This window comes from Bidens hawaiensis, unplaced genomic scaffold, assembly GCF_021521415.1.
Source record: "Bidens hawaiensis isolate Kalapana, Puna unplaced genomic scaffold, B.hawaiensis_p1.1 tig00015256_1, whole genome shotgun sequence".
Taxonomy (NCBI): domain Eukaryota; kingdom Viridiplantae; phylum Streptophyta; class Magnoliopsida; order Asterales; family Asteraceae; genus Bidens; species Bidens hawaiensis.
The window spans coordinates 508462-532751 of NW_027492361.1; the positions used below are offsets into that span (position 1 = coordinate 508462).

The 24290-nt window shown below is 40.0% G+C and overlaps 1 protein-coding gene across 1 annotated transcript; it reads right to left on the bottom strand.

Moving 5' to 3' along the window:
* Positions 1-448: 448 nt before the first annotated feature.
* On the bottom strand, positions 449-14824 carry LOC143548839 (putative LRR receptor-like serine/threonine-protein kinase At1g56140). Its single transcript, XM_077039907.1, has 24 exons — positions 14710-14824; positions 11217-11400; positions 7380-7451; positions 7228-7299; positions 7036-7107; positions 6879-6950; positions 6722-6793; positions 6570-6641; positions 6427-6498; positions 6262-6333; positions 5875-5946; positions 5720-5791; positions 5566-5631; positions 5402-5479; positions 5275-5319; positions 5123-5184; positions 4654-5033; positions 3227-3422; positions 3019-3159; positions 2823-2941; positions 2532-2742; positions 1484-1719; positions 1263-1412; positions 449-849 (listed from the first exon to the last, which is right to left on the bottom strand). Exons 1-24 carry the CDS (start codon positions 14822-14824, stop codon positions 451-453), a joined length of 3102 nt encoding a protein of 1033 aa, XP_076896022.1. The 3' UTR covers positions 449-450.
* Positions 14825-24290: the final 9466 nt, after the last annotated feature.

Below are 24290 nucleotides of genomic sequence, written 5' to 3' on the forward strand. Positions count from 1 at the left end.
TGAATTATTTGTGATTTATCTTTTTTTTTTTTTTGAACTGCTTGATTTATCTTATTAATTTTAATAAAACAGTATATCCTACTATTCAGGTAATAACTTTGAAAATGGTTTAAATTATCTGCCATCCAGGTAAAATATCTAAAATTGGAACAATTTTAAAAGTTAAGTGACCCGATTGGAACAAATTATTTTACCAGTGACCTGATTGGAACAATTCTAAAACTTTGTTATTATTTAGTGGAGTAATCCCTCTTTTATATGAATCAAAACCATTACGAAAACAAAAATGTGACCTTATTTATGAACAGAAAAAAAAAACAACAATGTGGTAAAAGATAAGACCTTAATTATGAACAAGAAACTGACGAGGCGAACAAATAAAACTGAGAAACAACAATTTTAAAACGCAATGTCATAAGAGCAACCATAATCAACAATGGTAATGGTGTCTCACCGTCCTGCTCTAAGACTCCCCCTGCTTATAAACTCGGACGACATTACGGGTGATGACATGGAGTTCACGCCAGTTGAGGTGGTTGTATTTGCAGTTGAAGTTGCAGTCATCATGCTTGTACTTTCAAAAGAATTAAGTTCTCCATCATCGAAATCGTTGGTAATATCATTAAAATCCCAATCTGTCAGATAACTCGGTTTTGCTGTGACAGGGGGTATTTCAACATCACCTGATAGCATGGCAATTGCACGTGACATTGCGGGTCTTGATGCAGGCGATCCTTGAACACATAACAGTGCTACCCCGATCATACGAGTAGCTTCTTCTTCGTTAAAAGATGACAAAGATGGATCTATGAGCTCCACTTGACGGTTGTTTTCGTATAGACTCCATGCCTGAAAAGTTCCATAAATTCTTTTGATCATTATATATGAACTAGTTGTGTGCTACAAAGTGTTTGCGCGCTTCATTATCCATAGGCTGTTTACAAAAGTTTTACATAAATGTAAACCGACGGAAAATTTGATGTCAAATATGTAAACAACAAAGTATGCACTTGAAACATTGTTAATTGGAATGGTGAAAACTAAAATAAGCACGCCGGCAACGGCATACTTGGAATTTTATAAAATATCGTAACTTAAAAGTTAAAAGAAAAAAAAATAAAAAAACAAATATACATATAAATACATATATAATATGTATTATACACACACATATATATATACACATAAATATGAACAGAGGACTCGGTCCAGTTGGGCCGCACCCAAAGACATTTCCAATTTCCAAGGTCCAATCAACTTACCCAATGCAGCAGATACTTCTGTTCAGAATCCAGTTTGTCATCATAGTTGGGCCGCCCACTAACAATCTCCAAACAAACAACTCCAAATCCAAAAACATCAGCCTTCGATGTTAAATGTCCACGCATTGCATACTCTGGTGCAAGTAGCCACTATGTATGATACAGATTATAAATACTTGGTTAGTAAATAAATGAAAATAACATATTTCTCTAGTAAGGACAAAAGAACTCACATGGTTCCTGCAACCCATGTGGGTTCTCTTATCATCATACAATTTTGCTAATCCAAAATCTGATATTTTAGGGCATAATTCTCCATCAAGCAATATATTACTTGCTTTAACGTCCCGATGCACAATTCTAGGCCTTGATTCCTCATGAAGATAAGCTAGTCCTTTTGCGGTTCCCATGCATATATTGAACCGTGTTGGCCAATCAAGGTGCACATTTGTTTTCCCTAAAAGAAATCAAGATGTTAAGATTTTAAAAATATGACTAAAGATCACGAGAACGGTTGGATTCCCCTTTTCAACCCATTAGTTTAAATTTGACTTTTTTAGTCTAATAGTTTCATTTCGGTATCAATTAGTCCAGCCCACTGACCCATCCAGTTTATCTATTAACTTTTCAATAAAAGACCGAAATACCCTTGGATTAGTATATTTTATAGCCTGTACATTCTACTTATAAGATTGTGCCTATAGTATGAGTGTGTTTTATGTTTAAGTGGGTCCAAAATATTTGATTATTTTGGCTATACACAAATCATTCGAGGGTATTTTGGTCTTTTTAATAAAAAGCTAATAGAAACTTGGATGGGGTTAGTGAACTGGACTTTAATTGAGACAAAAATGAAACTATTGGACTTTAAAAGTCAAATATAATTTTTTTTTTGAATGACTAAATATAATTAATAGACCTAAACAATTATTTGGATAAAACCACCGGGACTAAAACCGTATTTAAATCTTTAAGATATGTACAATTAATGCAGCTTTTAGTTAGCAGAATGTCGATTTTACCCTTAATGCATTAAAGATACTTGTTAAATTGGAAACTTGCAAGATATGATTATAACTTAAGGGTAAACAAGGTAAAGTGAGAATATTAGTAATTCCTAACTATCCATTTCTAAAATTGCACAATTATTTAATGTTCGTCCATTTTAAAAAAAGAATCAATTTGGTGTTTCTTTCTCCTGTTCTAAACATGTGAAATATAATAATATATTACTAAAATACGATCCAGGCGTGTAAAGATTGGACATACCAAAGAGTGCTTGATCAAGACTTTTATTTTCAAGATACTCGTAAACCAAAAGTCTTCTAGAACCTTCTATACAAGAGCCATGCAACTTCACAAGGTTCCAATGTTGGACAGATGAAATAGTTGAAATTTCAGTTATAAACTGACTCCTTCCATGGTGTGATGCTACTGACAGTTGCTTAACTGCCACTACACTCCCATCATTCAGTATACCCTGTGACAGTGTGACATACTATAACTCAGTATAACTAATTATTAAATTATTATACAACCAAATATCAGTTAATATCAAACCTTGTAAACAGGTCCAAAACCACCCTCTCCTAGCAAATTTGCACTACTGAAATCTGCAGTTGCGGTTTTCAGTTCCGCATAGGCATAAGTTTTTACTTTAGGCCCCATTCCAAGAATTTCTGCTAAAATAATTAAAGGTAAGGACTCTGCCAGAAACATAAAAGAAAATAAGATATTATGAAACTAAAATCATTACCGTCTTCTTCCCCGTGTTCCGACCTTTTCCTTTTCATGTACAAACCGAAAATTAACAGCAGAACGCTGATAGACGCTACGGAAGCTACAATACCAATGATCATTCCAGTTTTGTTTGAATTATTGGACTTAACTTTAAAACCTGTAATTAAAGTAATTAGCAATCACAAGAGTTGTTAGCACAAATAAAAATAGTGTATGTTTGATACCAGGAGAAACTTGTATGGCAGAAATTAAAGGTCCATAATCTCCCTGTTCAGGTATGCAGCAGGTCCCTTTTCCAGCCCAAAACAAATGAATTTCAAGATAATTTTGTGTGACAATAATATCAAATTCCTTTTCAAGAGCTTTTCCAATGCCGCCTGCCTCCTTTGATATATCAAAATCCTTCTGTGCACGGTTTCCCTAGAGAAATTGACAGCTCATCATTCACAAAAATAAAACGACATGTTACTTGGAATTTAGAACATGTGCAGGCACACTTCTTTTACTTCTAGACATTTTTGTTTCATAATATCTCCCAAGATTTTAAAACAGGTTTGAATAAAACAGATTGCGCAGGTCAGGTTGGATTAAGCTGTCATACAGATTGTTTTCCATTTGTATTTGTTATATTTAATTAACGTCTAAATATGATTAAAAAAACAATAGAGGGTTTTAGTCCCTATGGTTTGACCCAAATATTAGTCCATTAGGCTGGAATGCTGGATTAAGCTGTCTGCTGTCATAAATATGAAAAAAAGAAAAGAAATAAAATTCAATGGTTTGGACAAGTTACTTGCGATTCTCAAAACTCACCTAGTTCTCAAAGTAACCCTCCCTTATCTATCTCTCTCCCTCTCTATCTATCTATATGTGTGTGTGTGTGTGTATGTTCGGAAGGGAACCACAAAAAATGGGGAACTGGAGAACCATGTCTTTTACATGTAAACAAATAATAAAAAATTCATTTTTACATGTAAAAAACACATTTTTACATAAGCTTTTTTTGAGCTTTTACATATAAACACATGTACAAGCCATTTTCATGAATTTAAAAAAAAATCAGTTAAAAACGGTAAAAAATAATATTTTTATTGGAATGTCTTCTACATGTATTTATAAGCAAAAACTCAAAAAAAGTTTATGCTAAAACTATGTTTTTTACATGTGAAATTTTTTATTATCTTTTTACATGTAAAAGGCATGGTCCCTAGTTCCCCACTTTTTGAAGTTCCCATTGACCGCCCCCCCCCCCCCCCCTTATCAAACAAAAACCACTAAGATACTTAAAACCTTTGCGAAAACCACTTTGAAACAAGAATTTTCTTTTTTTCATTCTTATTGTCCGTTATTAATCTTTGTCAAAACCAAAAAAGGAAAAAAACAAAAAAAAAATATGTAGTTAGCGATATTACATATACGTAGCTCGTAAGCTATAAATATATACACACACCTTATATGAGATACATATATGTAGCCTCACGAGCTACATATAGCGTTTTAATTTTTTTTACAATACCGACCTTATAATTAAAAGAAATGGAAAAAATTGATTGGTTGGTAGTAGTTTTTGTGCTTTTCAAATTAAAGGATGTTTTTGTTGGAACCTCCCTCTCTCTCTCTCTCTATATATATATATAAATAAAGATCTAACCTGGATGTAAATATCAAAGACACGCCTCCCATGACCCGTCCAGCTGTTATTGTTTAGGTTAAAAACAGTCTCTGCAAAGAAAAGTTTTACAGTATACGGACCGTTTACCAGCCCTAATCCATAGTATCTAAGAGAGTTCGGAGACTTTCTAGAAGTTCTAAAAAGTTCCGGATATCTCGTGTTATTGACTTGCATAGAAGTGGAAACTTTAAATGATGTCGTGTCACTTTGGTCAATGGCAATGCCCCCATTGCTAACTGCCCATTTGTCTCGATATAATTTAAAGGAAGCTGGTCCAAGTGTTGTGTCGTTCTCGGTGTCAAATAGTATGTTGCCGAGGGACATTTCTGGCCCGCCACACTTGATTGCCAAGCTGGAATCTTTAGCAAGTAACAAAAATCATCGTGTCATCATTAAATAGTTATTTGATAATGCATTTGACAGATGTGCAAAGATACAATGAACTCACAAGGTGTTGTGTTCTTGTTGCAAGGAAAGCCTCGTTGAAGACAGTCTAATCCTGGGAAAGTACTGCACATGGAGATGCAATTATTCATAATAATATAGAACTTTCATTCTTTCAACATGAAATTATTATATAAAGGGTTTTCAAATGGTTACGTTATGTTTGTGCTGTCAAATCTAAAGTTATTAGCCACCAAATTCCTGAAATAACAGGTAAATATTTCAAATATAAAAATTATAAGCCACTAAAATCCTTAAAGTTAATGAAGAGAAGTAAACATACAATTGCAGATTAGCTCTTGACCACGTTGGAGTCACCCATTGTGGGAAAGATCCCGAGAATTGATTGTAAGACAAATCTCTGAAAATAAAATTTCATCAAATCATGAGAACAAAACTCTTAAAACCTTGTTTAAGGAATAAAACTAATGCAAAAACACAACTTACATGTTCAGAAGATTTGGACTTTTCTCAGGAAGAAGAGAACCAGACAAGCTGTTGTTTCCAAGGAATCTGACCACATTAAGAACAATAAACAACTTAAAGTATAAAACAGTTAAATTTTTCAGATATTATAAGGGAAGGTTTAGTAATAACTTACAGAGATACTAGAGAGCTCATATTCATTAACGTTTGTGGAAGTGAACCATTTAAATTGTTGAAGCTTAAATCCCTACAAAATAGAATAAATAGTGAATGAAATTTAGTACTAAATATGTGAAAAGTTTATTTAATTAATACTGCATTATCATTTACATGTAATCGAGTTTTTGCAATTGAATAATGTCTGATGGAATAGGACCAGAAACTAACGCGTTTCTTATAACTCTAGTTAAACATTAAAAAGTAGTTAGTAACTTGAACATTGAAATATACACAAGATAGACATGAGAGGGCAATTGTGTCTTTTTAAATTTGACCTTAATAAGATAGTCTTTTCAAATTTGAGACCCTGATAAAAAATTGGATTAATATATTAATTATATAGTTACTGTAATAATACTTAGCACACTAGTTATTAAGCTCAACCCTGACCTGTTTCAACACATACAAAAAATACCCAATTTAACCCAAACCACCCGATCTCCCATTCTGCCACCTGTAATGTACATCATTGCATGTCAAAGAGATATGTGTGCTTACAAGTCAGTCAAATTCCTTAAAGTGGTGATAAAATCAAGAGATGAACTCACATTCTGCAAATCACTTATTCGCCTGTAAAATTTCAAGTAATTGAATAACCAGAGGAAGAAATATCAAGAGAGAGAGAGTATGTATACATATAAAGAGAGAAAGCATGTAGCTCACAAAGATTTCAGTGAGGTTAGACTTGAAAAACTAGCCGGTATAGGACCTTCAAAATTATTCCCTTGAAGTCTCCTATAAAGTCAAAACATATGCAAAATGAGTAATTTACATTTTTGTAACTTCAAAATATCATTCTTACTCACAGTCTCTGTAATTTTGTCCAGCCTCCTATAAAAGAAGGTATCTTTCCAGAAAATGGACCATCTGAAGCCCACCTGAAAGTAAAATTAACCGATCTAAACATATATGGTTTTCACTTATTTCAAAACAGTAAGAATGGGACAAAAAAAAGTACATCTCACGCATTTTTGTGAGGTTGGCAAATGTTGAGGGAATCTCACCGCCAAGACCACAACTGTCCAGATAACTGCAAAATTTAGTTAAGATTGTATGAATTAGCTTCCAATCGAATACTGCATATATCAATAATTCATATATTCAAAGAAACATACAGTAGTTCCATATTGACTAGGTTTCCAAGTTCAGGGGGAAGAGTGCCTGAAAATTTATTGGAACCTATAGCCCTGAAAGAAACAACAGACAACTTTAACCATATTATGTAAAGATCCAACTTTTATTAGAAAATGATATTAAGAGGTAGGTACTCACAGCATTATTAGGTTTTTAAGGTTTGCAAGCTCCCGGGGTAGAGTACCCGTTAATTGATTGTGGTCCACTGACCTGTTAAGATCAATCAAATGAAACAAGACCAAGAATCCAAGATGAAAGTGTGTGTGTGTGTGTATGCGCATGTGTGTCAAGTCAAATAGATAAATGAATTACTAAACATGCTACACTTACAAGAACAACATGGAAGAAAAATTTCCAAACCACCGGGGCAACGTACCAGTTAATGCATTCTTATCAATTTTCCTGCAGAAATACGACTATCTGTCAACTTATTATGACTAAAGTTTGAATTTGATTTACGAATTTTAAAGGAAAATGCATACAATTCAACGAGATAAGTTAGAGAAGCAAATTCTTCAAGAATCACCCCTGGACTGCTAAGTTTATTGATTTTCCTGGATGACAAGTTTTAGGATACCAGGTTAATAAGAGAGACAATTAAGATAAACTATTCAAATCGCTCGTAACACTTAATAATAATACCCAATATCCATATTAGAAATTGGAATAAAATTCAAATTTTTAGTTCAAATATAGTAGATGTGCCGTTAATCAGGCTGAAGTCATGATGATTCAAATCTGATTCAGATTTACAATTTAACAAAGAACACATCTTTATTTGTAAATTCACAACAATGTTGAATGTGATTTCATATGAGTGATTCCATCGATGTTTGTAAACGAACTGAACTTTAGTGAACCGTGAACTGTTCATGAACTGTTTAAAAGCTAATCACCGAGTAGGGACGGGCCCGAGATGTTCTAGTTAGATTGATTAGAATAATGGGCTCTAGGGTGATTTAGTTTTCTTGTTGCCTAAGTCGTGTCAACACTATATATATCATAACCGAGTCTATAATTGAGAGTTATTGTTTTAGGGTTTTTGAGTTATATATTTCTTTGGTATAACAAAAGTGAGTCCTCTTGAATATTGTGTGTTGTGTGTCGTTATCGGATTATCGTTAATTCCTTTTGAGACCTTGACTGTTTGGCGGGAAGTTTGTTTAGTTAAATGAACAAACATTAACACATAGCTCATTAATCCATTTATGTCTGATTGTCTGTGTTAGGATTAAACGCACACACGAAACTGAACACGACACGAAAGCAATAAACGAACACGAGGATTTAACGTGGTTCGGTCTAAACTGACCTACGTCCACGGGTGGCAACTAGGTATTTCTTTATTGAGTGACCAAATATTACAAGTACATAATGTTGTTTATATAGAGACTGAACTAGGGTTAGTAAATTATTATGCAAGAAATCTAAACCGGGCCGGGCTTGGGCCCGACCGCCCACACCCGTCTCCTCTTTTGACTTCATATAATAAACCGGGCCAACAAGGCCTACGAACCCAACAATCTCCCACTCGGAGGCCTTGAGTACTCTCGTCTGCACTCCTGATTGTACTTTTGTAATCTGAACATTAAACTTCTTCTAGTTGCCACCGCCTTCTCATCAATTAACCTGAAGGCCCGTTGAAGCTCCCCGGAGCTCCAACACGCCAGTCATGGCTGAAACTGCCCCTGACCCATTCTCTGTCCCTACCGGCTCCCACTGTAACGAACTACCGGATCCTGAGATAACCTGAGAACAAACACTCTCCATATTCAGCAAGTAATTCATTGGAGAGACTTTTACAGCTGGAATACTGGTTTTCTTAATCCACTGTCGACCTGGAACTGTAACTGAAACACGACCTGTGCTCCCACTGTCACGATGTCCCCCAACTGATTTAACCTTCCTAGCTCGTTCATCCTGAATCTTCACTTTGGCTCTGGGTTTGTTACTTGCAAAACGAACCTTCTTCTGCCCACGAGATTCTGTGAACCGGACTTTGTCTTTCACCAAAACTGGATCCACTCCTTTCGGTGACATATCGACCAAATACAACGAACCCATTTTCTTGCCACGAGCAACCACGAGATTCCCTTTGACTACTTTCCACTGCCCATTCCCGAACTTAACATCGTGCCCTTGGTCATCCAACTGCCCAACTGATATCAAACGTTTCTTCAAACTTGGAATAACCCTCACGTCTTTCAAAGTCCAAGAAGTACCGGCTGAAGTTATCAAATCAACGTCTCCCATACCCGTAACCTCTAAAATATCATCATTCGCTAGTCGAACCTTTCCAAAATCCCCAAATTTAAGATTCTTCATCGTTTCACTACAGTGAGTGGCATGAAACGATGCACCAGAATCCATCACCCAAGCATCAACGCTACTCTCAACACTACAAACCAAAGCCTCATCACTACTGACCCCGTCATCTGTGTCGTCTTCTGTAACGTTCACCTCTTTCTTACCATTCGGACACTGATTCCTGAAGTGTCCTTTCTCTTTACAAACCCAACATTCAATATCCTTACGATTCTTAGACTGACTCCTCTTCCTGCTCCCACTGCCTCGCTGTTTTCTCCTGCCTCTACCTTATGTGACTAGCATATTGCCTGATGATTCACCTGAACTTCTGCGTCTTGAATCTTCTCCCAGAATCAGATCTCGAATCCCATCGAAAGTAATATTTGTAGACGAACTACAAACTGCAGTCACTGTTTGCGACCAACTGTCGGGCAAAGAAGATAATAACAAGAGGCCTTGAACTTCATCATCAAACTTAATGTCAACTGACACTAAGCGGGACAAGATCGAATTAAGATTATTGATATGAGTTGTAACTGACCCACCCTCTTTCATTCGAGTTGTCACTAGCTCTCTGATAAGATAGACCTTATTCGCTGCCGAAGGCTTCTCATACATGTTGGATAGTGCGTCCATCATACCACGGGCTGTGGTTTCTTTCATGGTGTTAAACGCCACATCTTCCGACAACGACAAAGTAATACAAGCCCTAGCTTTCTTGTCTAACTTCTTCCAATCTGCTTCTGACAGCTTTTCTGGTTTTTCATCCTCAAGCACTACATCCAAGTCTTTCTGACAAAGTAGTGCCTCAATCTGCATCTTCCACCAACCGAACTTCTGTCCGTCAAACTTCTGTATCGAAACCTTTCCGTCTTCCTCCATAACAATGACTAAAACGAAAAACTGGATAAAAAAACAGAGACAGACACAGCAACACGAGCCTGAACTTAACGATTGTTCTACTGAACTCTGTTAAACAATCAACCTATTTAACGTGCAGCGGAATAACGAACTGTAAATCAGAAACCGAAACTTTAAACTGAAACGATAAACCTGACAAACGCTGTTGGCACTGGTTCTAAGTTTCTTTAAATTTCTTCTGAGTTGAAACTGTTCTTCAACGAAAATAGGATCTTGATTCGCTGTTATTGACTCGTACTTTGCAAAGTAGGATCTCGACTCGCAAAACTTCTGCCTTCTTTTCAACCTTCCGGTCGATCGCTGGATACGTCGGCTAGCTGCCAACACCGAAAACCTAGATCGACAACCTGAATCTGACCTGTGGCAACTGGTGGCAGCGAAACCCTAGCAGCAGTTAGCGGTAACGCGGCGGAACCCTAGCCCCGATCACTGGTGCGGCGGCGACACGCGGAACTGGTTCACCGTGTTCTTCGTGTGATCCGAACCTAAGCTCTAGATACCATTTGTTAGGATTAAACGCACACACGAAACTGAACACGACACGAAAGCAATAAACGAACACGAGGATTTAACATGGTTCGGTCTAAACTGACCTACGTCCACGGGTGGCAACTAGGTATTTCTTTATTGAGTGACCAAATATTACAAGTACATAATGTTGTTTATATAGAGACTGAACTAGGGTTAGTAAATTATTATGCAAGAAATCTAAACCGGGCCGGGCTTGGGCCCGACCGCCCACACCCGTCTCCTCTTTTGACTTCATATAATAAACCGGGCCAACAAGGCCTACGAACCCAACAGTCTGTGAATGTTCATTTGTTCGTTTATGTTTGCTAGTTTACGTTCGTTCGTTTATATTCATTAATATATATCCATGTTACAATTTATTCTAGTTTTACAGGCTCAACAATTGTTTTGTTCACAACTTTTAATTGGTTTTAACTTAATTATGCGCGTTCATTTACCATTAAATTAATTGTTCGTGTTCGATTGCTTGTTCGGTTAAAGTAAACAAAAGAACACCTTCGATGTCTTCAAGAAAAACAAAGTGAGGGTGAGCAACTGATTCAAGAAAACAAAAGACTTACAGTCTAGTAATATGGCAAGTGGAGTTACTGTCGAAGCTACAATTACATTCGATGGCTGTATCGTTTAAATCCTGGGCAAAATATCCTCCTAGCGCTGGTCCGCTGCATGGCTCTCCACTAATGTTCCACAGGTTCCTCGGATTTGGAACGTCCCATTTTTGAAATATCGTTCTTAACGCCGTCACTGTTGTACCGTTGTCAAAATCAGAATATTTATTATGTACAAATATCACTTCTTTTGTATATTGATGGATGCTACAAGTTTCATGCATACAGTTATTGCTGTTAAAACAGATCAACACAGTTTTTTATTTACCTGCATCGGGTCATAGACAGAAAATTTATTAATTTGGGCCCTTTCTTTTAGGAGTGTAAAGCAGTGTTAGAGCTCAAGCTTGCTAAACTTATCAGAGTTCAAGCTCGATTCGAGTTCTAATTCTAAAGCTTGAGCTCGGCTCAATCCGGGCTCTATTTCTGAAGCTTGAGCTCAGCTCGTTTATTAATGATTAATTAATTGTTTTATATTTAGAATCATCTTTTATATGTATTTTAATTATATTTTTTACATAAAATTATATATGTTATTTAACTATTATTATCATGATTTTTCACATAATAACAATTATTGTATAAATATATATTTAATACATTAAATAAAAGCTATATAAATAACAGGGTCAACTAATCTAGGAATTAGGAAACACATCCCATGCTCATACAAATACTATACTGTTTAAATTTTATATAACATATATAAAGAAAATATTATTAATTATGATGCCTTCCGGTTTTGAATTAAATTCACCGAATCTAATCGGAATTATTAATTAGTAGTGTGATCGTAAAATTTCATACAAATTGATATTTGTAGCTGAAAATCATTGCAAGTGACCAAGAGACAACCAAATTTTCCCGGAACCATTGCTAATGGGAAACTGGGAAAGAAGAAGAAAAATGTCAAGAAAGTGTCTCCCTCATATTTAATAACTTGAATACAAAGTCACATGGAAACTTTGAAAAAGAAAATAGAAAATAAACATGTACTGTTTGTTCTGACCTTGAATTGGTTGTTAATAATAATAATAATAATAACAAAAAATCAAATAACAATAGTAGTAACAAATATAATTGATGCTTTCGTTGCTTGGTATCTCAATTAACAAAATCAATAGTTTATTATAAACTGTAATTCAAATTGAGCCGCCAGTGTTTTAATATGTATAGTATAATGTCAATGCATGCAAGTGTTCTAAATATATTTGTTAGTTCCGTATTTTAATCCAAAATGATTTGGAAAACACGGTAGGTAAGTCTTTCAGTTATAAATTCAGCAAAATACAACATGGTTATTAAAATTTATGTTACAAGTTGTTAAAACTTAAAAAGTCAACCATTTTTTCTGATACTATAATTTATGTTCAAGTTGTTACATGGTCAACCATTTTTCTGATATGGTCAAAAATATATAGACATTGATAGAGGTGCAAAAATCAGTTCATACACCTAACAGTTCGGTTGGTTTGCGAACTTGAAAACCCAAACCTGTGGAACTGATTCAAGTTCGCTGTGGAACTGGGTTGAGGTGGAACCTGTTCCTAAACCAGTTTGTATAAAAAAATATTGATATAAAACATATATAACATAGACAGACACATAAAATACAAATATATCACACATAAATAGGTTCCTGAGCATCGGTTCCAAAGCGGTGCATAAACCGGGTCCTAGTAATCGGTTCGTAAAACCAGTTCCTGCTTGCAAACTACAAACGGTCCTAAACCTACGGTTAATTTCGGTTCTAAACTGATTCCTATAATACTGATCCGGTTTTGGTTCAGGTAGTAGGTTCTGTTCGGTTAACCGGTTTCATTGTCCCCCTCTATAATGAAATAATCTATCCTATGTATATTAATTATATTACCATAAATATCTTTATAATATACAAAATTCTCAGAAGAGTAAAAAATACCATATTTATATATTAAAAAATATAATTAATATACATGACAAATACACGTAGAAATTGCCCAAAAATGTATAATTATCTTTACGAAAATTGTAAACTCTATAAAAAAGAATTGTAACAAAAGTACCAAATTTACCCCCACAGCCCATTCTCTAAAATAGAGATATGGTTACCAAGTTAAACTTTTTCTTTATTTATGGAGGCATAAAGCCAAATATTGTGTGTGAAAAAGAGAAAAAGTAATAAAATTAGCTTACGTGAATATGATAATTGATAAAGATAGAGATAGATAACAGGATACCAGAATTACACAAATTTTTTAAGAAAAATCAGAAACATATGGTTTCCTTTTTTTTTTTTTGGTTAAATTATAATGGGACGTAAATGCTCTAAAATCCTCAAGATAGTGATGTGAATGATAGTCATCGCCGATGTTGACCAATTATTTTGACATTTGGATTTGGAAGCTACTAACTATTTAATTACTTTTAATATGACAAGTACTTTTAATATGACAAGTAGACAAAAAGCCATTTTTGAGTGTTTACGAGCATCACATGCTCAAGATTTTCTTCTTGCTATTCCTATAGATGGGTTAGGACAGCATATGTCTCCAGTGGAGTATCGTGCTATCCTTAAGTATCGCTTCATGATTCCTCTATTCCCGGTTGATGAGATATGTTCTATTTGTCGTAATGCGTGTTTAGACTCATATGGGGAGCACGCGGTGCACTGTAAAGAGCTCCCGGAGTTCAAGTACCGACACGATCTGGTTAGGGATGTGCTCTTTGATATATTCAGGCGGGCCGGAATTTCTGTTAAGAAAGAAGCACATGTGAATTTCCTGACTGACCCGTCGGAGTGAAGATCATCTCTTCAACCGGCTGACATTTTGGTGTTTGGAAGAATAGGAGGAAAACACGTGTGTGTGGATTTAACAGGACCCTTTGGTGGGCTTGGGGTGTAGTGGTTTCGCAGTCGGTCAAGCCGCATTAAAAGCTGCTTCAGGCAAGGTGGCAAAACATGAGAAGGCGTGTCTTGACAACCAACATGTATTTATTCCTTTTGCTTTTGACACTCTTGGTTTCCTCGCGCCTGAAGCTGTGGAGTTACTTACCCGTGTTCAGCGGGTCATGCATAGTAATGTTATAACTCCAAGATCAGCTAATGTAGTTTTTAAAAGATTGGGTTTTGCAATTCAAAAGGGAGTTGCGGCGCAGCGTGTTGCCCGCTTGCCTTCATGTAATCTAAACTATGCACAAGAACTTTTAGTTATTTTAACCGGATTTGACAGTTACCCGGTTAAAATTACTTTTGACTTGATCGATATGAATTGTGAATAGTTGGAAGACTCGATAACAATTTGTGTAAATTACAGTAACACTTTTTGAACTAAACAAACCGATTAACGCAATAAAATGAGAAGGCGATTGAATCATAATTAGCGATCGAGGAGCTACAATCAGATCGAAACAGTTGAATTGTAAAGTCGAATATGATATCTAATGGGGTACCAGAGATACATACCTTCGGAAGGATCTGTAGTTTGAGCGTTTGATTTCTTAAATATGATGATGACGTAGAGAAAGAATAAGATGAAATACGGTGGTATCGACGCCTGAAATTTGAACCGGAAAACCATTGCATCCGATATTGAGAGAGAGGAAGAGAAGACAGCGTGGAATTTCAATTTCAATTGAATTGAGCAGAAGTCAATAGAGAGGTATTATTTGAAGAGGTATGCACCCGCCTTAACATCGAGCGGGGCGGGTCAACCCACAAGATATAGACAAGAGGCTTGAAATCAGGATGTCATGAAGACACAAAGCCAAAACCTATGCGCGTGGCGCATATCACATATGCTCACGCATCACATATGCTCACGCGCATCACATATGCTCACGCGTATCACATATGCTCACGCATCATATATGCTCACGCATATCACATCTGCGCGTGGCGCATCTGCGCGTGGCGCATATCACATATGCTCACGCATCATATATGCTCACGCATATCACATCGGCGCGTTGGCGCATATCACATATGCTCACGCATATTACATATGCTTGCGCATATCACATCTGCGCATGAAACATCTGCGCGTGAGAATAAAGAGAAGACTTCGCGCATCCCCAGGATAGGCGCATATCACACATGCACATAATCAACCACGTCCTTATCCAAATCAGGATAAGGACAACCATGATTGTGCTCATCAGACAACCTTCCAGAAGGTATCCTTTAAGGAATAAAGAATATGCTGATGTTGACAGCTGCCAATGAAGGGTGGACAACTCAGCAAAACCCATGTGCTACCACGTGATTGTACATGGGTCAGGTGAAATACCTTGGTCAGAGAATAATCAATGAAGAAGCACCAGGTGTCCTAAGGACACGTGGCGCGAAGCAATAGGAGGAGGCCAAAAAGGCCCTAATTGGGTCTGAGCCCAATCATTGGAAACCCTAACACTATAAATACCACACCACCTCCACAAGGGGATATAAGCAAGAAAATACATTCTAAGTCCTTACTCACTTTCAGATTATTATTATCTTCCCCTACAATATCTTATTCTCACACCGGAGGGTTACCCCAAAGAGGACCCCTCTGTCCCTTTCTGAGGGGTAAGTTCACGGTGCTGCTCGTTTTGTAGGTGGAAGAATTCATACTCCGGAAAACCATCGGTGATATAGCACACTCATACCCGAGGAAAGTTGATCGTCTACTAGTAAGTCGATCCACATTTCTTCATTGGCGCCATCATTGGCGCCATCACCTGTTACAACGGCAACAAAACCACTATCTCATCAGTTCTCTCTGAAAATCTTCACCATGGTTTCCGGTGTTCGAAACAGCGATCAAGTTCTGGAGGATAATGAGCTTGAGGATGTTAATGAGGGACATCAGTTTCTGAGGGCGCCGCGTGATACTGCGCGCACCACCAGTAACCATCCCTTCATCACAACACCTCATAGCCAGACTGAAACTCCTCCAGACGATCTCACGTTCCAAAATCTGACTGGTGCAAAACAAAAAGGACCAATGGGTCCGGAAGTTGAAACCAATGACCCTAAAGAATGGCTCATAAACGAACAACGGCGTTTAATGGACAAATACAATGAGCTGGTCAAACACAAAAAGTTAGCCGACTTAACACAAAGGCTCGCATTTGATAAACAAACCATTCAGGGAACAACAAAAAGGGCGCGCGCGCCGGAAGATGGTCACTCTGTTCACACCGAACACGCTGATTTTAGTGATGAGGAAGAAGTGCACAGCATGATGAAGACGCGAGATACTCATGCAGGAGGGTCACAGCTCCGCGCGCACATGAACATAGCACCTGGAGCCAAAGCCGATATGGATCTATACACACCGTACAACCCACAAGCGAAAGGGCAAGTGGACGTAACCACACCATATAGGCCAGCCATCTTGGTGAAGCATTCAAAATTCACTGAGCGCATCGCGAAGGCTCCCATTCAACACAAAACCAAGATGCCAAGTGGTTTGGGCAAGTACGATGGCACAACAGATCCAGATGATTTCTTACAAGGTTTTTACAACACTGGAAACCTAGAAAGCTGGACGATGCCAACATGGTGTCACATGTTTGCTCGTTGCCTCACGGGCGCAGCGCGTGTCTGGTTCGAAAGCTTGCCGACAGGACAAATCGATGGGTTCGAAGAGCTATTGGAGAAGTTCCAGGCTCACTTTGTACAGCAGCGCAGACACACGCGCGACCCCGATGACATCATGCACTGCGTGCGCAGGAATGATAAAAACCATTGAAGACTACATAACTCGTTTCAATCAGGAATCTCTTGCAATTGGAGGTATCACTGAACAACTCTTGCGCGTAGCCTTTATACAAGGTGCGCGCAGTGGTCAACTCCGCAGAGCTCTCGTAAGCAGAGATGGCATGCCAACCACTTGGGCTAAGCTTATGGAAGCATCGCGAGTCTTCGCGCGAAATGAAAAACAAATTGCCCAAGACAGAGCAAGAGATAGAGGGCATCAAACAGAAGCACCACGCAACAATGAAAGGAGGGGCAAACAAAACTCCGTATGGTCTAGGTTGCAACAAACCAGTTATTCTCCCGCAGAAAAGCAAGTGCAACAAAGTTCACCCCAGCCCTAAAAAGACATTCGTAATCGCGGAGAAGGTGACAAGAGGGAAGGCGGCAGAGAGCCTAACAGACCTCTACCAAGAATATGGACTCCCCTCACCAAAACGCCTTCGCAAGTGTTAAACACAGAGAATGTCCAGTTTAAAAGCCCCAAGCCATTACTCCATAAGGGACCACCAAACAGTGGCAAGTATTGCGAGTTTTACAAGTCCACAGGGCACAACACCGACGCATGCCACCATTTGAAGGATGCGATTGAAAGAGATGTGAAATCAGGCAAGTTGGCTCACCTGGTGAAAAACCCAAGACCAGAGAATGAACAACCAGACGGAGCCTCAGCCAGTAAAAAAATTCAAAAGAATCTGTGTAGCTGAAGGAGGAAGGCAAGGGCAAGGATCGAGGAAGAGAAGCGCGCAAGTCCAAGGGATTGGCGCGAGCAACAAGTAATCTTTCCAAGAATCAGAGGCGGCCCGTCTATCAGCAGTCCTCTAGTCATCACTGCACACATCGCTCATTATGAGGTGTCAAAAGTCTTGGTGGACACCGGCAGTGAATCAGACATCATGTATGAGCAATGTTTCAGGAAGTTGGATCCAGCAGACCAAGCAAGGCTCGAAATTGTGAATGCACCAATCTCGGGTGTCTCAAACGAAATTATTCACCCCCTAGGTCATATACAATTCGAACTAACTATGGGGGATGAGAAACACAAGCGAGCTGAAATTGTCAACTTCTTGGTCTTGCCCACCACTTCATGCCATAATATGATCTTGGGTAGAGGAACGATTGCCCAATTCAACGCCATACCGTCACCAGCGCACGGCGCGTTGGGGTTCCCAACACCAACAGGAGTAACATTTGTATACCGAGATCATTTGTGCGCAGTAACAAGTATACCGCGAGAAGGGAGAATGAAGCTTCCAATGGCAAACAACGCGCCAGAGGAATAGATTCTCAACCCAAAATTCCCAGAACAAACAATCACAATTGGAGCTACGATATCAGATGACACAAGGGTGAGAATGAAAAGATTGCTCACAACGTATATATCGGTCTTCGCGTGGCAACATTCTGATATGACTGGGGTTCCGCGAGACCTGGCGCAGTATTCTCTCAACACATTCAAGTCTGTAGAGCCAATTGCTCAAAAGAAAAGAGTCATGGGGGATGAGAAGGCAAAGGCCATGAATGAGCAAGTAGAAGATCTACTGCGCGCAAATATCATCCGCCCAATACGATACCAAACATGGGTAGCCAATCCTGTGATGGTAAAGAAGAGCAATGGGTCATGGAGAATGTGCATTGATTTCAAGGACCTCAACAAAGCGTGTCCAAAGATTGTTACCCCCTCCCAAACATTGACGCGAAGGTGGACTCTGTGGCGCCATTTAAGCTCAAATGTTTCCTGGATGCCTATAAGGGCTATCACCAAATTCAAATGGCACCACAAGATGAGGACAAGACTGCCTTCAGAACTGACAAGGGTGTTTTCTGTTACACAAAAATGCCCTTTGGTTTGAAGAATGCAGGAGCCACTTACCAAAGACTCATGGATGCGGTTTTCAACGAGCAAATTGGAAGAAACTTAGAAGTCTACGTGGATGATTTGGTGATTAAAAGCAGGGAGGAAAAACAAATGCTCAAAGACATCGAAGAAACCCTTTGGCGCCTAAAGGAAGTAAACATGAAGCTCAACCCGAGCAAATGCACATTCGGCGTAGAAGAAGGGAAATTTCTCGGTGTAATGGTCACCAAGGATGGTTTCAAGGTGAACCCAGAGAAAGTGGAGGCTATCCTTGACATGCCCTCACCATCCACCATGAAGGAAGTTCAAAAGTTGAATGGCAGATTGGTATCAATTAACAGGTTCCTAGCAAACCATGCAAGCAAATCTACCCCATTCGTTAACACATTGAGAAATTGCTTAAAGAAAAACCAATTCAAGTGGACGCCTGAGGCCGAGCAAGCTTTCAGTGAGATAAAAGAATGTCTGATAAATCTGCCTGCGCTCACAGCTCCACTACCTGGCAAAACTCTAACGTTGTACCTGTCAGCAGGAGAGCGCGCCATTGGCGCAGTGTTGTTGGTGGATCGCAAGGGAATCCAAACACCAATCTATTATGTAAGTCGGGTGCTGACAGATCCTGAGACGCGCTACACCATCATAGAAAAGTTAGTTTTATCACTAACACATGCGTCGCGCAAGCTTCATAGATATTTCAATGGTCATCCCATTGAAGTCCTAACTGATTACAACATCCAGCAAGTCTTGCGACGTCCCGCGCTCTCAGGAAGGCTGACAAAATGGGCGTTGGAGTTAGGGGAGCACACGATCACCTACAAACCTCGTCCAGCAATCAAGGGACAAGTTTTAGCTGATTTCATTGCAGAAATCCCTGAAGGAAAAGTCGAAGAGGCTCAGCGCGAAGTAGACCCTCCGCAAGCCAATAATGAAGAAAATGTTTGGAGATTATTCACTGATGGAGCTTCAAACAACGAAGGGTCCGGCGTAAGCCTCAAACTGGTGGATTTCAAGAGCACCAACAATGAAGCTGAGTATGAAGCCCTGCTGGCTGGTCTGCGCATCGCGCACAAGTTCGGAGTTAAAAAGCTAGAGGCCCATGTCGATTCATACTTGGTAGCAGCACAGGTCAATGGCCTTTATGATGCCAAGGTAAACACCATGCCTCTGTATCTAGAGCAGGCGAAAAAACTCATCGAACAATTTGAATCTTTCAGAATCATACACATTCCGCGCAGTGAAAATAAGTCTGCCGACGCGCTGAGCAAGATGGCATCAACCAGCTTCGATCACTTTGGCAAAGATGTCAGGGTGGAAGTAATGAGCAACCCGTCGGTGGGAGCGAAGTCTGTCCTTGTAATTCATACAACACCTTCATCATGGATAACTCCAATAATGGAATTCTTGAAGGAGGGAAAGGTACCGGACGATCGTTCACAGGCGAGGAAGATAAGACACAAGTCGCAGAACTACGAACTGCTTGATGGTACGTTATATCGACGCTCTTATCTTGGACCGCTCATGAAATGCCTGGATGCTGAGGAAGCAAGCTATGTGATCAGAGAGATACACGAAGGAATCTGTGGAATACATGCTGGCCCGCGCATGGTGGTTGCCAAGGCAATGAACGCAGGTTACTATTGGCCAGGCATGTACTTGGACGCGTTAAAAGAGATCCAAAAATGCAAAGCGTGTCAGAGTTATGCGCCAAACACCATGCGGCCAAAGAACAACTTGATTCCGGTGACCTCCGCATGGCCTTTCCACAAATGGGCAATCGATATTGTGGGTCCCTTACCACAAGCGCAAGGGCGGTTAAAGTTTTTGGTAGTGGCAGTAGACTATTTCACAAAATGGGTTGAAGCCAAGCCACTAGCAAAAATCACAGCCGAGGCAATGAAGCAATTTATTTGGAGTCACATCATATGCCGTTTTGGCCTTCCCATGGAAATTGTGAGCGACAATGGCAAACAATTCACTGACAGGAAGATATCCAGTTGGCTCAAGGAATTGCGCATTAACCAAGTCTTCACTTCAGTATACCACCCTCAAGGGAATGGCCAAGTGGAGCGTGCGAACCAAAGCTTGCTGAATGGGCTGAAGAAAAGGTCAGAGGGAGAATCCCATGCATGGGTCGAGGAGTTACCTAATGTCCTGTGGGCGCACAGGACATTAAGCAAAACCAGCAATGGCGAGTCCCCGTTCAGCCTAACCTATGGAACGGAGGCTATGATTCCAGCAGAGATTGGATGCCCATCCTATAGAGTGCTCATGATGAGTAAAAAAGACAACGAGCAAGAAAGAAGGTTGGATCTCAACTTACTTGAAGGGCGCAGAGAGGCGGCCATCATCAGTGAAGCCAAATACAAGAAAAAACTAGAAAAATATTACAATCAGCGCGTGAAAGAATGCCACTTCAAGAAGAATGATTTTGTCCTTCGGAACAATGAAGCTAGTCGCGCAATACCCCCGGGAAAGATGTCTCCCAACTGGGAGGGACCCTATCAAGTCTCGGAAGAATTGGGAAAAGGCGCATACGCTTTAAAAGATTTGAATGGAAAGAAGATCCCGCGCACATGGAACGCAGCACAGCTTAGAAAATGTTTCATGTAAAAGTTGTCAAGTTTGTAATCAAGGCCCTTTAAGCCATTATGAATAATGATGCGCGCTATTTTCTCTTAATGTGTGTTCTATTACCTTTTGCGTACATGTTTCACACTTCCCTTTATTAATTTTGAGCAATATGACAACATTGTATTGACATCAAACTAAAAATAAAACGAAGTAAAACATACATGCGCGAGCTTCAAGCTCAAACGCGTTAACGAGTTTTAACTCTAAAACGTCAGGGCCTTAGCCCAATAATATGAGCCTTAGCTCAGGGCCTTAGCCCAATAATATGAGCCTTAGCTCAAATTACTCAACATCCATCCTACATGCTGCGCAACTAAACCATAAAAATACCTAAGCACAGCTAAGGCAAAGCACATGCCAAAACATAGTTGTTAAGGTCTCAGGTCGAGGTCGCGCATGGGATTGTAATGGATATCAGAGTAACACATACTGACACGTAAAGGCTAAAAAACTCATTCATAATTCCCTATAATAAATGCGCGATAACGTCGCGCAAAAGAGGAATAATGAAATGCCAAGGCACGTGTCAGCATATTCAGAATATAGCAAAATAACTTGAAATATGACAAGGATTAAGTAAAATAATTTCCTTACAACCTTGTTCAAGTTTCAATGTGCAAGCATATCTTATATTCAACAAGCAAACACATGCAATATAAAGAGATGAATTGGGAATGCGCAAGATGCGAATAAGGGAAAAACAAAATTTCATTCCAAAACATAGAAGTTTACAAATTTACAAAATGATGAAATAAAAACTACAAACAAAAAAAAACATGAAGGGCTTTTCAAGTCTCTATATCAACATCAGCCTCTTCATCGCCCTCATCATTACCTCCTCCCTCAGCATCTGGCGCAGCCCGCTCCTCGTCATCTCCAAACTTACCATAATTAAGCTGTTCGTCTTGAATGGAGTCGTCTTCTATCACGATAGTGTCAGGAGTAGGTCCTTTGGCCACGCCAGAGCCGCTAGCAGAGGCAGCATTGCCCGCGCCATCATCGCTGCCACCAGTCCCTTCACATTCGTTAGGTAATTTCTTTAGCGCGCCAAGATCGGGCTGGTCAGCAAGCGAGGCTATCTGCAAGTCACAAGGAAAAGTATGAGTACAAAAGATTAGGAAAATAAGTCAAGGTAAACTCATTAAGGTTAAAATACCTTCTCAAGGATGGGAATCGGAGTATTCAAGTACTTCTCCCCCACCTCGGCCATGTCAGCGCAGACAACGTCGAGCTGATAAGGGTAGTCGGATGGATTCTTCTTCAACATGCCATATTCATAGCCATCCTTAAACCCTTCAGCTCGACCCACCAAGCGCGACGCAGCATTGCAATCCATCACAAGGGTCTGAAACTCGTCTGAGTATTCCATCGCATAAGCGCAACGAGTCACACCCTGTGAGACTAGCCATTGACGATCCTGCGCGAGGGAAGAAACAGACGTCTCAAGAGCAGGAATCTGAGAGTTTAACAACTCAACAGTTTCCTTGGTTTGTTTTAGCTCTTCTCTGTCAGACGCTGCTGCCCGCCAAGGCTTCATTCCTTTCTGCTCGTGCAGCATCGAGCTCTTCTCTCTCAGACGCTGCTGCCGCCAAGGCTTCATCCTTTTCTGCTCGCGCAGCATCGAGCTCTTTCTTCAAGCGCGCAACCTCACTCTCTAATAAAGATTTGTCAGTGTTAGCCTGCGCAAGAGTTTGATCACGCGCCTCTGCCTCCAACTCCAAGTCACGCGCTCGACGCGCGTACCTGGCCGCATCCGCTTCTGCCGCTTGCAGCTTCTCCCGCGCAGCCTGCAGCTCATGCCCGCGCTTCACAAAGGCAGCGTTGGCACTTGCTCGGTTCTCGCTAAGTTCTGCTTGGAGCTTCTCAGCTCTCTCTCGAGCGTCAGAAAGATTCCAAGCAGAAATCTTAGCCACTTGCTTGGCCTCCGCAAGGGCATCACGCACTTTTATATAATCATTGCGAAGCTCTTGGGAGGCAGCAAAGAACGCAGACCCAGCAAAAAGGTGGTCATTGAGCAAGTCAACGCGAGCGCGATCCTCCTGAAACCTCCTTTCAGCCGGAGGAACAGAGTGAGCCCAGAAGTCTTCACACACGCCCATGGATTGAAATGAGCTATCTTCAGTACTATTCCATCTCGGGCGGTATATGTGATCGGCTTCCTGCAAACACAAAACCACGCAAAAGCAACGTTTTAGTCATCTAAACACTAATCTGGAAGTCCGCACAGCGGAACAAAACAAACTTATACCTGCGAAGAGCCGGCAGAAAAGTCAGCGCCAGCCCCGCGAGATGAAGGCTGCGCCACGAAATCTCGTGGCGCTACAGGGCTTGCGCGGCCACCATCGGAATCTTCAAAATTGACCTCCTCATCATCCTCTGTAACAGGTCTTTTCTCCTGCGACTTGGAAAAATCAAAAACAGTCTCATGAAGAAGGCTGCACGCAGGAGGAGGTGAGGGAGGTCTTGACGCCGTTAGATCAGCACGTAAAATAGTCTCCTGCTTCTTAGTAATCCCAATGAGAGGAGATTCAGTGCTTGTTGGAGCAGGAGCAGAACTAACGGCGCCGGCGCCGGCGCCAGCAGTGCCACCAGCAGCTTGTGTGCCAGCTATAATTCCTATGAAAAACCAAGGAGAAATGATTCATAACTTGATCTAAAGGAAAAAATCAGAAAATCAAAGCGCAATAAATACCTTGGCGCACCGCCGTCCGCGAATTGAGCATCGCCATGAAGTCCATTTTCCCCCTTTTTGAGGGTAAAACAGGGGACTTCAAAGCAACCTTCGGCGCAGCCTCGGTACCTTGCTGCGCCTGAGGTT